The sequence below is a fragment of the Salvelinus namaycush genome, chromosome 10 (genome assembly GCF_016432855.1).
Source record: "Salvelinus namaycush isolate Seneca chromosome 10, SaNama_1.0, whole genome shotgun sequence".
Classification (NCBI taxonomy): Eukaryota; Metazoa; Chordata; class Actinopteri; order Salmoniformes; family Salmonidae; genus Salvelinus; species Salvelinus namaycush.
The window spans coordinates 48,888,285-48,901,897 of NC_052316.1; the positions used below are offsets into that span (position 1 = coordinate 48,888,285).

Below are 13,613 nucleotides of genomic sequence, written 5' to 3' on the forward strand. Positions count from 1 at the left end.
TTTGAAAAGTAATTTGTTTTTTTTATTACATTGGTCATGTTCTTAACATTTGTCATAATTAGTTAAAGCAATGATTATTTACTTTAAATATAAAAAAAAATATTTAAGTAAGCAAGTCAGTTAAGAACAAATTCTTATTTAAAATCAAGGCCTAGCAAATTATAATTATGACAAATGTCAAGAACGTTGAGCAATGTAATAAAAAACGAATCACTTTCCAAATAAGTTACATTACACTGTTGGCTGACAATCTGTTAGCTACGCTAGCCTTACAAACCACATAGCATATCATTACAGCAGTTGCTTGTTAGCTAGCTACCGAACGTTAGTTGGCTACTAATATATCGAACTTGCCAGTATATTAACTATCTGCTACCTAACTAACTACCCAACATTTATTCACTTTACTTTTCACGTCATTCTTAACTTAGTGGTTTAGTCGCTGAGCGTGCTCAATGGACATTGTTATTTTTATTTTTTTACATTTAACATTTAACTAGGCAAGTCAGTTAAGAACAAATTCTTCTTTACAATGACGGCCTACCCCGGCCAAACCCGGACGACGCTGGACCAATTGTGCAGCGCCTTATGGGACTCCCAATCACGGTCGGTTGTGAAACAGCCTGGATACGAACCAGGAACTGCAGTGACGCCTCTTGCACTGAGATGCAACCGCTGCGCCACTCGGGAGAAATGTGTAGTATTACAAGCTAGCAATAAGTTGCATAGCAAGAGTATCAACTTCCGGTAGACAGGCGAAGTGCTAGTACACTCGGCTGAAAGGACACCGTTCGTTTACAGTATACTAAAATGAACTAATAGTATGTAGTATACGTATTCGAACACAGCTTATGTCATCAGCTGTAGGGTAGTAAAATTCCTGAAACTTTCCTGAATAAATCCCAGTTCCAGGTTAAAGGATTCCCTGCTGATTCCAGAAAGTCTCACGTTTTCAGGATGTTTCGTAATCCTACTCAGGATGTTTCGTAATCCTACTCAGGATGTTTCGTAATCCTACTCAGGATGTTTCGTAATCCTACTCAGGATGTTTCGTAATCCTACTCAGCTGTCCACGACCATTTCGCTACACCAGCAATAACATCTGCCAAATACGTGTCTGTGACTAATAGAATTTGATCTTACCATGTCCAGACCACTCCAGACTTGGTGAGAGCCAGGGAGAACTGAGCCCCACACTCTATCTGACAGACTCCCTGCCCATTCAGCCTCTCAATGTTCTGGGGGATATTACAGCCCTCGCTGCCCCCCCGACCCAGCTTCCCAAAGTCCCCATCGCCCCAGGAGAACACCAGGCCTGAGGAGGGAAGACGGAGAGATCACAGCTCAGAGCACTGCAGTGTAACGACACGTGGCTATCTATTCAAAGACAAACACAAATACAGACACACAAGTACCTTCATCTGTCAGGGCTAGAGTTTGGGCATCTCTACTCCCACAAGCCACCTGGACCACACGGTGACCCAGAAGCACCTTCACCTGTATCAAACCCAGATCAGATACACAATGTTAACAGTTTAACAGTTCTATAGCCAATCTAAAACCACATGTACAGTAACAGGAGAGTCTCAGAAAACCCCATTATGGTACATTATTATAGTACCAGGAGAGACTCAGAAAACCCCATTATGGTACATTATTATAGTACCAGGAGAGTCTCAGAAAACCCCATTATGGTACATTATTATAGTACCAGGAGAGACTCAGAAAACCCCATTATGGTACATTATTATAGTACCAGGAGAGTCTCAGAAAACCACATTATGGTACATTATTATAGTACCAGGAGAGACTCAGAAAACCCCATTATGGTACATTATTATAGTACCAGGAGAGACTCAGAAAACCACATTATGGTACATTATTATAGTACCAGGAGAGACTCAGAAAACCCCATTATGGTACATTATTATAGTACCAGGAGAGTCTCAGAAAACCCCATTATGGTACATTATTATAGTACCAGGAGAGACTCAGAAAACCCCATTATGGTACATTATTATAGTACCAGGAGAGTCTCAGAAAACCCCATTATGGTACATTATTATAGTACCAGGAGAGACTCAGAAAACCCCATTATGGTACATTATTATAGTACCAGGAGAGACTCAGAAAACCCCATTATGGTACATTATTATAGTACCAGGAGAGACTCAGAAAACCCCATTATGGTACATTATTATAGTACCAGGAGAGACTCAGAAAACCCCATTATGGTACATTATTATAGTACCAGGAGAGACTCAGAAAACCACATTATGGTACATTATTATAGTACCAGGAGAGACTCAGAAAACCCCATTATGGTACATTATTATAGTACCAGGAGAGACTCAGAAAACCACATTATGGTACATTATTATAGTACCAGGAGAGACTCAGAAAACCCCATTATGGTACATTATTATAGTACCAGGAGAGACTCAGAAAACCACATTATGGTACATTATTATAGTACCAGGAGAGACTCAGAAAACCACATTATGGTACATTATTATAGTACCAGGAGAGACTCAGAAAACCACATTATGGTACATTATTATAGTACCAGGAGAGACTCAGAAAACCCCATTATGGTACATTATTATAGTACCAGGAGAGACTCAGAAAACCCCATTATGGTACATTATTATAGTACCAGGAGAGACTCAGAAAACCCCATTATGGTACATTATTATAGTACCAGGAGAGACTCAGAAAACCCCATTATGGTACATTATTATAGTACCAGGAGAGACTCAGAAAACCCCATTATGGTACATTATTATAGTACCAGGAGAGACTCAGAAAACCCCATTATGGTACATTATTATAGTACCAGGAGACTCAGAAAACCACATTATGGTACATTATTATAGTACCAGGAGACTCAGAAAACCACATTATGGTACATTATTATAGTACCAGGAGACTCAGAAAACCCCATTATGGTACATTATTATAGTACCAGGAGAGACTCAGAAAACCCCATTATGGTACATTATTATAGTACCAGGAGACTCAGAAAACCACATTATGGTACATTATTATAGTACCAGGAGACTCAGAAAACCCCATTATGGTACATTATTATAGTACCAGGAGAGACTCAGAAAACCCCATTATGGTACATTATTATAGTACCAGGAGAGACTCAGAAAACCCCATTATGGTACATTATTATAGTACCAGGAGAGACTCAGAAAACCCCATTATGGTACATTATTATAGTACCAGGAGTCTCAGAAAACCCCATTATGGTACATTATTATAGTACCAGGAGAGACTCAGAAAACCCCATTATGGTACATTATTATAGTACCAGGAGAGACTCAGAAAACCCCATTATGGTACATTATTATAGTACCAGGAGTCTCAGAAAACCCCATTATGGTACATTATTATAGTACCAGGAGTCTCAGAAAACCCCATTATGGTACATTATTATAGTACCAGGAGAGACTCAGAAAACCACATTATGGTACATTATTATAGTACCAGGAGAGACTCAGAAAACCCCATTATGGTACATTATTATAGTACCAGGAGAGACTCAGAAAACCCCATTATGGTACATTATTATAGTAACAGGAGAGACTCAGAAAACCACATTATGGTACATTATTATAGTACCAGGAGAGACTCAGAAAACCACATTATGGTACATTATTATAGTACCAGGAGAGACTCAGAAATACATCCACAGAGAGGTAGTGCTAGTATGTACCAGTCGTAGCTGTGTGGTGTCGTCTCTACTACGTACCAGTTTGGGACGTAGCTGTGTGGTGTCGTCTCTAGTAAGTACCAGTTTGGGTCGTAGCTGTGTGGTGTCGTCTCTAGTACGTACCAGTTTGGGACGTAGCTGTGTGGTGTCGTCTCTAGTAAGTACCAGTTTGGGTCGTAGCTGTGTGGTGTCGTCTCTACTACGTACCAGTTTGGGACGTAGCTGTGTGGTGTCGTCTCTAGTACGTACCAGTTTGGGTCGTAGCTGTGTGGTGTCGTCTCTACTACGTACCAGTTTGGGACGTAGCTGTGTGGTGTCGTCTCTAGTACGTACCAGTTTGGGACGTAGCTGTGTGGTGTCGTCTCTACTACGTACCAGTTTGGGACGTAGCTGTGTGGTGTCGTCTCTACTACGTACCAGTTTGGGACGTAGCTGTGTGGTGTCGTCTCTAGTACGTACCAGTTTGGGACGTAGCTGTGTGGTGTCGTCTCTACTACGTACCAGTTTGGGACGTAGCTGTGTGGTGTCGTCTCTAGTACGTACCAGTTTGGGACGTAGCTGTGTGGTGTCGTCTCTAGTACGTACCAGTTTGGGACGTAGCTGTGTGGTGTCGTCTCTACTACGTACCAGTTTGGGTCGTAGCTGTGTGGTGTCGTCTCTAGTACGTACCAGTTTGGGTCGTAGCTGTGTGGTGTCGTCTCTACTACGTACCAGTTTGGGACGTAGCTGTGTGGTGTCGTCTCTAGTACGTACCAGTTTGGGACGTAGCTGTGTGGTGTCGTCTCTAGTACGTACCAGTTTGGGACGTAGCTGTGCGGTGTCGTCTCTACTACGTACCAGTTTGGGACGTAGCTGTGTGGTGTCGTCTCTAGTACGTACCAGTTTGGGACGTAGCTGTGTGGTGTCGTCTCTAGTACGTACCAGTTTGGGACGTAGCTGTGTGGTGTCGTCTCTACTACGTACCAGTTTGGGTCGTAGCTGTGTGGTGTCGTCTCTAGTACGTACCAGTTTGGGACGTAGCTGTGTGGTGTCGTCTCTACTACGTACCAGTTTGGGTCGTAGCTGTGTGGTGTCGTCTCTACTACGTACCAGTTTGGGTCGTAGCTGTGTGGTGTCGTCTCTAGTACGTACCAGTTTGGGACGTAGCTGTGTGGTGTCGTCTCTACTACGTACCAGTTTGGGACGTAGCTGTGTGGTGTCGTCTCTAGTAAGTACCAGTTTGGGTCGTAGCTGTGTGGTGTCGTCTCTAGTACGTACCAGTTTGGGACGTAGCTGTGTGGTGTCGTCTCTAGTAAGTACCAGTTTGGGTCGTAGCTGTGTGGTGTCGTCTCTACTACGTACCAGTTTGGGACGTAGCTGTGTGGTGTCGTCTCTAGTACGTACCAGTTTGGGTCGTAGCTGTGTGGTGTCGTCTCTACTACGTACCAGTTTGGGACGTAGCTGTGTGGTGTCGTCTCTAGTACGTACCAGTTTGGGACGTAGCTGTGTGGTGTCGTCTCTACTACGTACCAGTTTGGGACGTAGCTGTGTGGTGTCGTCTCTACTACGTACCAGTTTGGGACGTAGCTGTGTGGTGTCGTCTCTAGTACGTACCAGTTTGGGACGTAGCTGTGTGGTGTCGTCTCTACTACGTACCAGTTTGGGACGTAGCTGTGTGGTGTCGTCTCTAGTACGTACCAGTTTGGGACGTAGCTGTGTGGTGTCGTCTCTAGTACGTACCAGTTTGGGACGTAGCTGTGTGGTGTCGTCTCTACTACGTACCAGTTTGGGTCGTAGCTGTGTGGTGTCGTCTCTAGTACGTACCAGTTTGGGTCGTAGCTGTGTGGTGTCGTCTCTACTACGTACCAGTTTGGGACGTAGCTGTGTGGTGTCGTCTCTAGTACGTACCAGTTTGGGACGTAGCTGTGTGGTGTCGTCTCTAGTACGTACCAGTTTGGGACGTAGCTGTGCGGTGTCGTCTCTACTACGTACCAGTTTGGGACGTAGCTGTGTGGTGTCGTCTCTAGTACGTACCAGTTTGGGACGTAGCTGTGTGGTGTCGTCTCTAGTACGTACCAGTTTGGGACGTAGCTGTGTGGTGTCGTCTCTACTACGTACCAGTTTGGGTCGTAGCTGTGTGGTGTCGTCTCTAGTACGTACCAGTTTGGGACGTAGCTGTGTGGTGTCGTCTCTACTACGTACCAGTTTGGGTCGTAGCTGTGTGGTGTCGTCTCTACTACGTACCAGTTTGGGTCGTAGCTGTGTGGTGTCGTCTCTAGTACGTACCAGTTTGGGACGTAGCTGTGTGGTGTCGTCTCTACTACGTACCAGTTTGGGACGTAGCTGTGTGGTGTCGTCTCTACTACGTACCAGTTTGGGACGTAGCTGTGTGGTGTCGTCTCTACTACGTACCAGTTTGGGTCGTAGCTGTGTGGTGTCGTCTCTAGTACGTACCAGTTTGGGACGTAGCTGTGTGGTGTCGTCTCTAGTACGTACCAGTTTGGGACGTAGCTGTGTGGTGTCGTCTCTAGTACGTACCAGTTTGGGACGTAGCTGTGTGGTGTCGTCTCTACTACGTACCAGTTTGGGTCGTAGCTGTGTGGTGTCGTCTCTAGTACGTACCAGTTTGGGACGTAGCTGTGTGGTGTCGTCTCTAGTACGTACCAGTTTGGGACGTAGCTGTGTGGTGTCGTCTCTACTACGTACCAGTTTGGGTCGTAGCTGTGTGGTGTCGTCTCTAGTATGTACCAGTTTGGGACGTAGCTGTGTGGTGTCGTCTCTACTACGTACCAGTTTGGGTCGTAGCTGTGTGGTGTCGTCTCTAGTACGTACCAGTTTGGGTCGTAGCTGTGTGGTGTCGTCTCTAGTACGTACCAGTTTGGGTCGTAGCTGTGTGGTGTCGTCTCTACTACGTACCAGTTTGGGTCGTAGCTGTGTGGTGTCGTCTCTAGTATGTACCAGTTTGGGACGTAGCTGTGTGGTGTCGTCTCTAGTACGTACCAGTTTGGGTCGTAGCTGTGTGGTGTCGTCTCTAGTATGTACCAGTTTGGGACGTAGCTGTGTGGTGTCGTCTCTAGTACGTACCAGTTTGGGTCGTAGCTGTGTGGTGTCGTCTCTAGTACGTACCAGTTTAGGACGTAGCTGTGTGGTGCTGTCTCTAGTACGTACCAGTTTGGGACGTAGCTGTGTGGTGTCGTCTCTAGTACGTACCAGTTTGGGACGTAGCTGTGTGGTGTCGTCTCTAGTACGTACCAGTTTGGGACGTAGCTGTGTGGTGTCGTCTCTACTACGTACCAGTTTGGGTCGTAGCTGTGTGGTGTCGTCTCTAGTATGTACCAGTTTGGGACGTAGCTGTGTGGTGTCGTCTCTAGTACGTACCAGTTTGGGTCGTAGCTGTGTGGTGTCGTCTCTAGTACGTACCAGTTTAGGACGTAGCTGTGTGGTGCTGTCTCTAGTACGTACCAGTTTGGGACGTAGCTGTGTGGTGTCGTCTCTAGTATGTACCAGTTTGGGACGTAGCTGTGTGGTGTCGTCTCTAGTACGTACCAGTTTGGGACGTAGCTGTGTGGTGTCGTCTCTAGTATGTACCAGTCGTAGCTGTGTGGTGTCGTCTCTACTACGTACCAGTTTGGGTCGTAGCTGTGTGGTGTCGTCTCTACTACGTACCAGTTTGGGACGTAGCTGTGTGGTGTCGTCTCTACTACGTACCAGTTTGGGACGTAGCTGTGTGGTGTCGTCTCTAGTATGTACCAGTTTGGGTCGTAGCTGTGTGGTGTCGTCTCTAGTACGTACCAGTTTGGGACGTAGCTGTGTGGTGTCGTCTCTAGTACGTACCAGTTTGGGACGTAGCTGTGTGGTGTCGTCTCTACTACGTACCAGTTTGGGACGTAGCTGTGTGGTGTCGTCTCTAGTACGTACCAGTTTGGGACGTAGCTGTGTGGTGTCGTCTCTAGTACGTACCAGTTTGGGACGTAGCTGTGTGGTGTCGTCTCTACTACGTACCAGTTTGGGTCGTAGCTGTGTGGTGTCGTCTCTAGTACGTACCAGTTTGGGTCGTAGCTGTGTGGTGTCGTCTCTACTACGTACCAGTTTGGGACGTAGCTGTGTGGTGTCGTCTCTAGTACGTACCAGTTTGGGACGTAGCTGTGTGGTGTCGTCTCTAGTACGTACCAGTTTGGGACGTAGCTGTGCGGTGTCGTCTCTACTACGTACCAGTTTGGGACGTAGCTGTGTGGTGTCGTCTCTAGTACGTACCAGTTTGGGACGTAGCTGTGTGGTGTCGTCTCTAGTACGTACCAGTTTGGGACGTAGCTGTGTGGTGTCGTCTCTACTACGTACCAGTTTGGGTCGTAGCTGTGTGGTGTCGTCTCTAGTACGTACCAGTTTGGGACGTAGCTGTGTGGTGTCGTCTCTACTACGTACCAGTTTGGGTCGTAGCTGTGTGGTGTCGTCTCTACTACGTACCAGTTTGGGTCGTAGCTGTGTGGTGTCGTCTCTAGTACGTACCAGTTTGGGACGTAGCTGTGTGGTGTCGTCTCTACTACGTACCAGTTTGGGACGTAGCTGTGTGGTGTCGTCTCTACTACGTACCAGTTTGGGACGTAGCTGTGTGGTGTCGTCTCTACTACGTACCAGTTTGGGTCGTAGCTGTGTGGTGTCGTCTCTAGTACGTACCAGTTTGGGACGTAGCTGTGTGGTGTCGTCTCTAGTACGTACCAGTTTGGGACGTAGCTGTGTGGTGTCGTCTCTAGTACGTACCAGTTTGGGACGTAGCTGTGTGGTGTCGTCTCTACTACGTACCAGTTTGGGTCGTAGCTGTGTGGTGTCGTCTCTAGTACGTACCAGTTTGGGACGTAGCTGTGTGGTGTCGTCTCTAGTACGTACCAGTTTGGGACGTAGCTGTGTGGTGTCGTCTCTACTACGTACCAGTTTGGGTCGTAGCTGTGTGGTGTCGTCTCTAGTATGTACCAGTTTGGGACGTAGCTGTGTGGTGTCGTCTCTACTACGTACCAGTTTGGGTCGTAGCTGTGTGGTGTCGTCTCTAGTACGTACCAGTTTGGGTCGTAGCTGTGTGGTGTCGTCTCTACTACGTACCAGTTTGGGTCGTAGCTGTGTGGTGTCGTCTCTAGTATGTACCAGTTTGGGACGTAGCTGTGTGGTGTCGTCTCTAGTACGTACCAGTTTGGGTCGTAGCTGTGTGGTGTCGTCTCTAGTATGTACCAGTTTGGGACGTAGCTGTGTGGTGTCGTCTCTAGTACGTACCAGTTTGGGTCGTAGCTGTGTGGTGTCGTCTCTAGTACGTACCAGTTTAGGACGTAGCTGTGTGGTGCTGTCTCTAGTACGTACCAGTTTGGGACGTAGCTGTGTGGTGTCGTCTCTAGTATGTACCAGTTTGGGACGTAGCTGTGTGGTGTCGTCTCTAGTACGTACCAGTTTGGGACGTAGCTGTGTGGTGTCGTCTCTACTACGTACCAGTTTGGGTCGTAGCTGTGTGGTGTCGTCTCTAGTATGTACCAGTTTGGGACGTAGCTGTGTGGTGTCGTCTCTAGTACGTACCAGTTTGGGTCGTAGCTGTGTGGTGTCGTCTCTAGTACGTACCAGTTTAGGACGTAGCTGTGTGGTGCTGTCTCTAGTACGTACCAGTTTGGGACGTAGCTGTGTGGTGTCGTCTCTAGTATGTACCAGTTTGGGACGTAGCTGTGTGGTGTCGTCTCTAGTACGTACCAGTTTGGGACGTAGCTGTGTGGTGTCGTCTCTACTACGTACCAGTTTGGGTCGTAGCTGTGTGGTGTCGTCTCTAGTATGTACCAGTTTGGGACGTAGCTGTGTGGTGTCGTCTCTAGTACGTACCAGTTTGGGTCGTAGCTGTGTGGTGTCGTCTCTAGTACGTACCAGTTTAGGACGTAGCTGTGTGGTGCTGTCTCTAGTACGTACCAGTTTGGGACGTAGCTGCGTGGTGTTGTCTCCGTGTCCCAGGCGTCCGTACTCCCCCAGACCCCAGCTATGCAGTTCTCCACTGGAGGTGATGGCAGCACTGTGGGACGAGCCACAGGCGATGTCCCGGATCCTCTTGGTCTTCAAGGCCTCGATGAGACGCGGCTTGTCACAGTTCCTACAGCGAGGAAGAGATGCATTTAGAAAGAGATGCGTGTTGATGTTTTTCTATATACTCTACATCTTCTGAATAACGGACATTAGTGCCTCAAAGTCATTTGATTTGTCTCCCAGCGTAGTGTACACAGTAGAACGAGTCTTACAGCGTAGGGTACACAGTAGAATGAGTCTTACAGCGTAGGGTACACAGTAGAATGAGTCTTACAGCGTAGGGTACACAGTAGAACGAGTCTTACAGCGTAGGGTACACAGTAGAATGAGTCTTACAGCGTAGGGTACACAGTAGAACGAGTCTTACAGCGTAGGGTACACAGTAGAACGAGTCTTACAGCGTAGGGTACACAGTAGAACGAGTCTTACAGCGTAGGGTACACAGTAGAATGAGTCTTACAGCGTAGGGTACACAGTAGAATGAGTCTTACAGCGTAGGGTACACAGTAGAATGAGACTTACAGCGTAGTGTACACAGTAGAATGAGTCTTACAGCGTAGTGTACACAGTAGAATGAGTCTTACAGCGTAGGGTACACAGTAGAATGAGTCTTACAGCGTAGGGTACACAGTAGAATGAGTCTTACAGCGTAGTGTACACAGTAGAACGAGTCTTACAGCGTAGGGTACACAGTAGAATGAGTCTTACAGCGTAGGGTACACAGTAGAATGAGTCTTACAGCGTAGTGTACACAGTAGAATGAGTCTTACAGTGTAGTGTACACAGTAGAATGAAAGTCTTACAGCGTAGGGTACACAGTAGAACGAGTCTTACAGCGTAGGGTACACAGTAGAATGAGTCTTACAGCGTAGTGTACACAGTAGAATGAGTCTTACAGCGTAGGGTACACAGTAGAATGAGTCTTACAGCGTAGTGTACACAGTAGAACGAGTCTCCCAGCGTAGTGTACACAGTAGAATGAGTCTTACAGCGTAGGGTACACAGTAGAATGAGTCTTACAGCGTAGGGTACACAGTAGAACGAGTCTTACAGCGTAGTGTACACAGTAGAATGAGTCTTACAGCGTAGGGTACACAGTAGAACGAGTCTCCCAGCGTAGTTTACACAGTAGAACGAGTCTTACAGCGTAGGGTACACAGTAGAACGAGTCTTACAGCGTAGGGTACACAGTAGAACGAGTCTCCCAGCGTAGTGTACACAGTAGAATGAGTCTTACAGCGTAGGGTACACAGTAGAATGAGTCTTACAGCGTAGGGTACACAGTAGAATGAGTCTTACAGCGTAGGGTACACAGTAGAACGAGTCTTACAGCGTAGTGTACACAGTAGAATGAAAGTCTTACAGCGTAGGGTACACAGTAGAATGAAAGTCTTACAGCGTAGGGTACACAGTAGAATGAGTCTTACAGCGTAGGGTACACAGCAGAACGAGTCTTACAGCGTAGGGTACACAGTAGAATGAGTCTTACAGCGTAGGGTACACAGTAGAATGAGTCTTACAGCGTAGGGTACACAGTAGAATGAGTCTTACAGCGTAGGGTACACAGTAGAACGAGTCTTACAGCGTAGGGTACACAGTAGAATGAGTCTTACAGCGTAGGGTACACAGTAGAATGAGTCTTACAGCGTAGGGTACACAGTAGAATGAGTCTTACAGCGTAGGGTACACAGTAGAACGAGTCTTACAGCGTAGGGTACACAGTAGAATGAGTCTTACAGCGTAGGGTACACAGTAGAATGAGTCTTACAGCGTAGGGTACACAGTAGAATGAAAGTCTTACAGCGTAGTGTACACAGTAGAATGAACGTCTTACAGCGTAGTGTACACAGTAGAATGAGTCTTACAGCGTAGGGTACACAGTAGAATGAGTCTTACAGCGTAGTGTACACAGTAGAATGAGTCTCCCAGCGTAGTGTACACAGTAGAATGAGTCTCCCAGCGTAGTGTACACAGTAGAATGAGTCTTACAGCGTAGTGTACACAGTAGAATGAGTCTTACAGCGTAGTGTACACAGTAGAATGAGTCTCCCAGCGTAGTGTACACAGTAGAACGAGTCTCACAGCGTAGTGTACACAGTAGAATGAGTCTCCCAGCGTAGTGTACACAGTAGAATGAGTCTCACAGCGTAGTGTACACAGTAGAACGAGTCTTACAGCGTAGGGTACACAGTAGAATGAGTCTTACAGCATAGTGTACACAGTAGAATGAGTCTTACAGCGTAGTGTACACAGTAGAACGAGTCTTACAGCGTAGGGTACACAGTAGAATGAGTCTTACAGCGTAGGGTACACAGTAGAATGAGTCTTACAGCGTAGTGTACACAGTAGAATGAGTCTTACAGCGTAGGGTACACAGTAGAATGAGTCTTACAGCGTAGTGTACACAGTGGGCCCTGGTCAAAAGTAGTGCACTAACCCTATGGGCCCTGGTCAAAAGTAGTGCACTACCCCTATGGGCCCTGGTCTAAAGTAGTGTACTACCCCTATGGGCCCTGGTCAAAAGTAGTACACTACCCCTATGGGCCCTGGTCTAAAGTAGTGCACTACCCCTATGGGCCCTGGTCAAAAGTAGTGCACTACCCCTATGGGCCCTGGTCTAAAGTAGTGTACTACCCCTATGGGCCCTGGTCAAAAGTAGTACACTACCCCTATGGGCCCTGGTCTAAAGTAGTACACTACCCCTATGGGCCCTGGTCTAAAGTAGTGCACTACCCCTATGGGCCCTGGTCTAAAGTAGTACACTACCCCTATGGGCCCTGGTCTAAAGTAGTACACTACCCTATGGGCCCTGGTCTAAAGTAGTGCACTACCCCTATGGACCCTGGTCTAAAGTAGTGCACTACCCCTATGGGCCCTGGTCAAAAGTAGTGCACTACCCCTATGGGCCCTGGTCAAAAGTAGTGCACTACCCCTATGGGCCCTGGTCAAAAGTAGTGCACTACCCCTATGGGCCCTGGTCAAAAGTAGTGCACTACACCTATGGGCCCTGGTCTAAAGTAGTGCACTACCCCTATGAGCCCTGGTCTAAAGTAGTGCACTACCCCTATGAGCCCTGGTCTAAAGTAGTGCACTACCCCTATGGGCCCTGGTCTAAAGTAGTGCACTACCCCTATGGACCCTGGTCTAAAGTAGTGCACTACCCCTATGGGCCCTGGTCTAAAGTAGTGCACTACCCCTATGGGCCCTGGTCTAAAGTAGTGCACTACCCCTATGGACCCTGGTCTAAAGTAGTGCACTACCCCTATGGGCCCTGGTCTAAAGTAGTACACTACCCCTATGGGCCCTGGTCTAAAGTAGTGCACTACCCTATGGGCCCTGGTCTAAAGTAGTGCACTACCCTATGGGCCCTGGTCTAAAGTAGTGCACTACCCCTATGGGCCCTGGTCTAAAGTAGTGCACTACCCCTATGGGCCCTGGTCTGAAGTAGTGCACTACCCCTATGGGCCCTGGTCTAAAGTAGTGTACTACCTCTATGGGCCCTGGTCTAAAGTAGTGCACTACCCCTATGGACCCTGGTCTAAAGTAGTGCACTACCCCTATGGGCCCTGGTCTAAAGTAGTGCACTACCCCTATGAGCCCTGGTCTAAAGTAGTGCACTACCCCTATGAGCCCTGGTCTAAAGTAGTGCACTACCCCTATGGGCCCTGGTCTAAAGTAGTGCACTACCCCTATGGACCCTGGTCTAAAGTAGTGCACTACCCCTATGGGCCCTGGTCTAAAGTAGTGCACTACCCCTATGGGCCCTGGTCTAAAGTAGTGCACTACCCCTATGGGCCCTGGTCTGAAGTAGTGCACTACCCCTATGGGCCCTGGTCTAAAGTAGTGCACTACCCTATGGCCCTGGTCT

At 47.6% G+C, this 13,613-nt stretch overlaps 1 protein-coding gene across 1 annotated transcript in view; it reads right to left on the reverse strand.

Annotated features, from left to right (window-relative positions):
• Nucleotides 1–13,613, reverse strand: part of LOC120054379 (E3 ubiquitin-protein ligase HERC2-like) — a 110,987-nt gene that overhangs the window by 16,717 nt on the left and 80,657 nt on the right. The window contains 3 exon segments of the mRNA XM_039001791.1: nucleotides 1,144–1,315; nucleotides 1,416–1,497; nucleotides 9,635–9,812. Coding sequence (XP_038857719.1) covers nucleotides 1,144–1,315; nucleotides 1,416–1,497; nucleotides 9,635–9,812 — 432 coding nt within the window.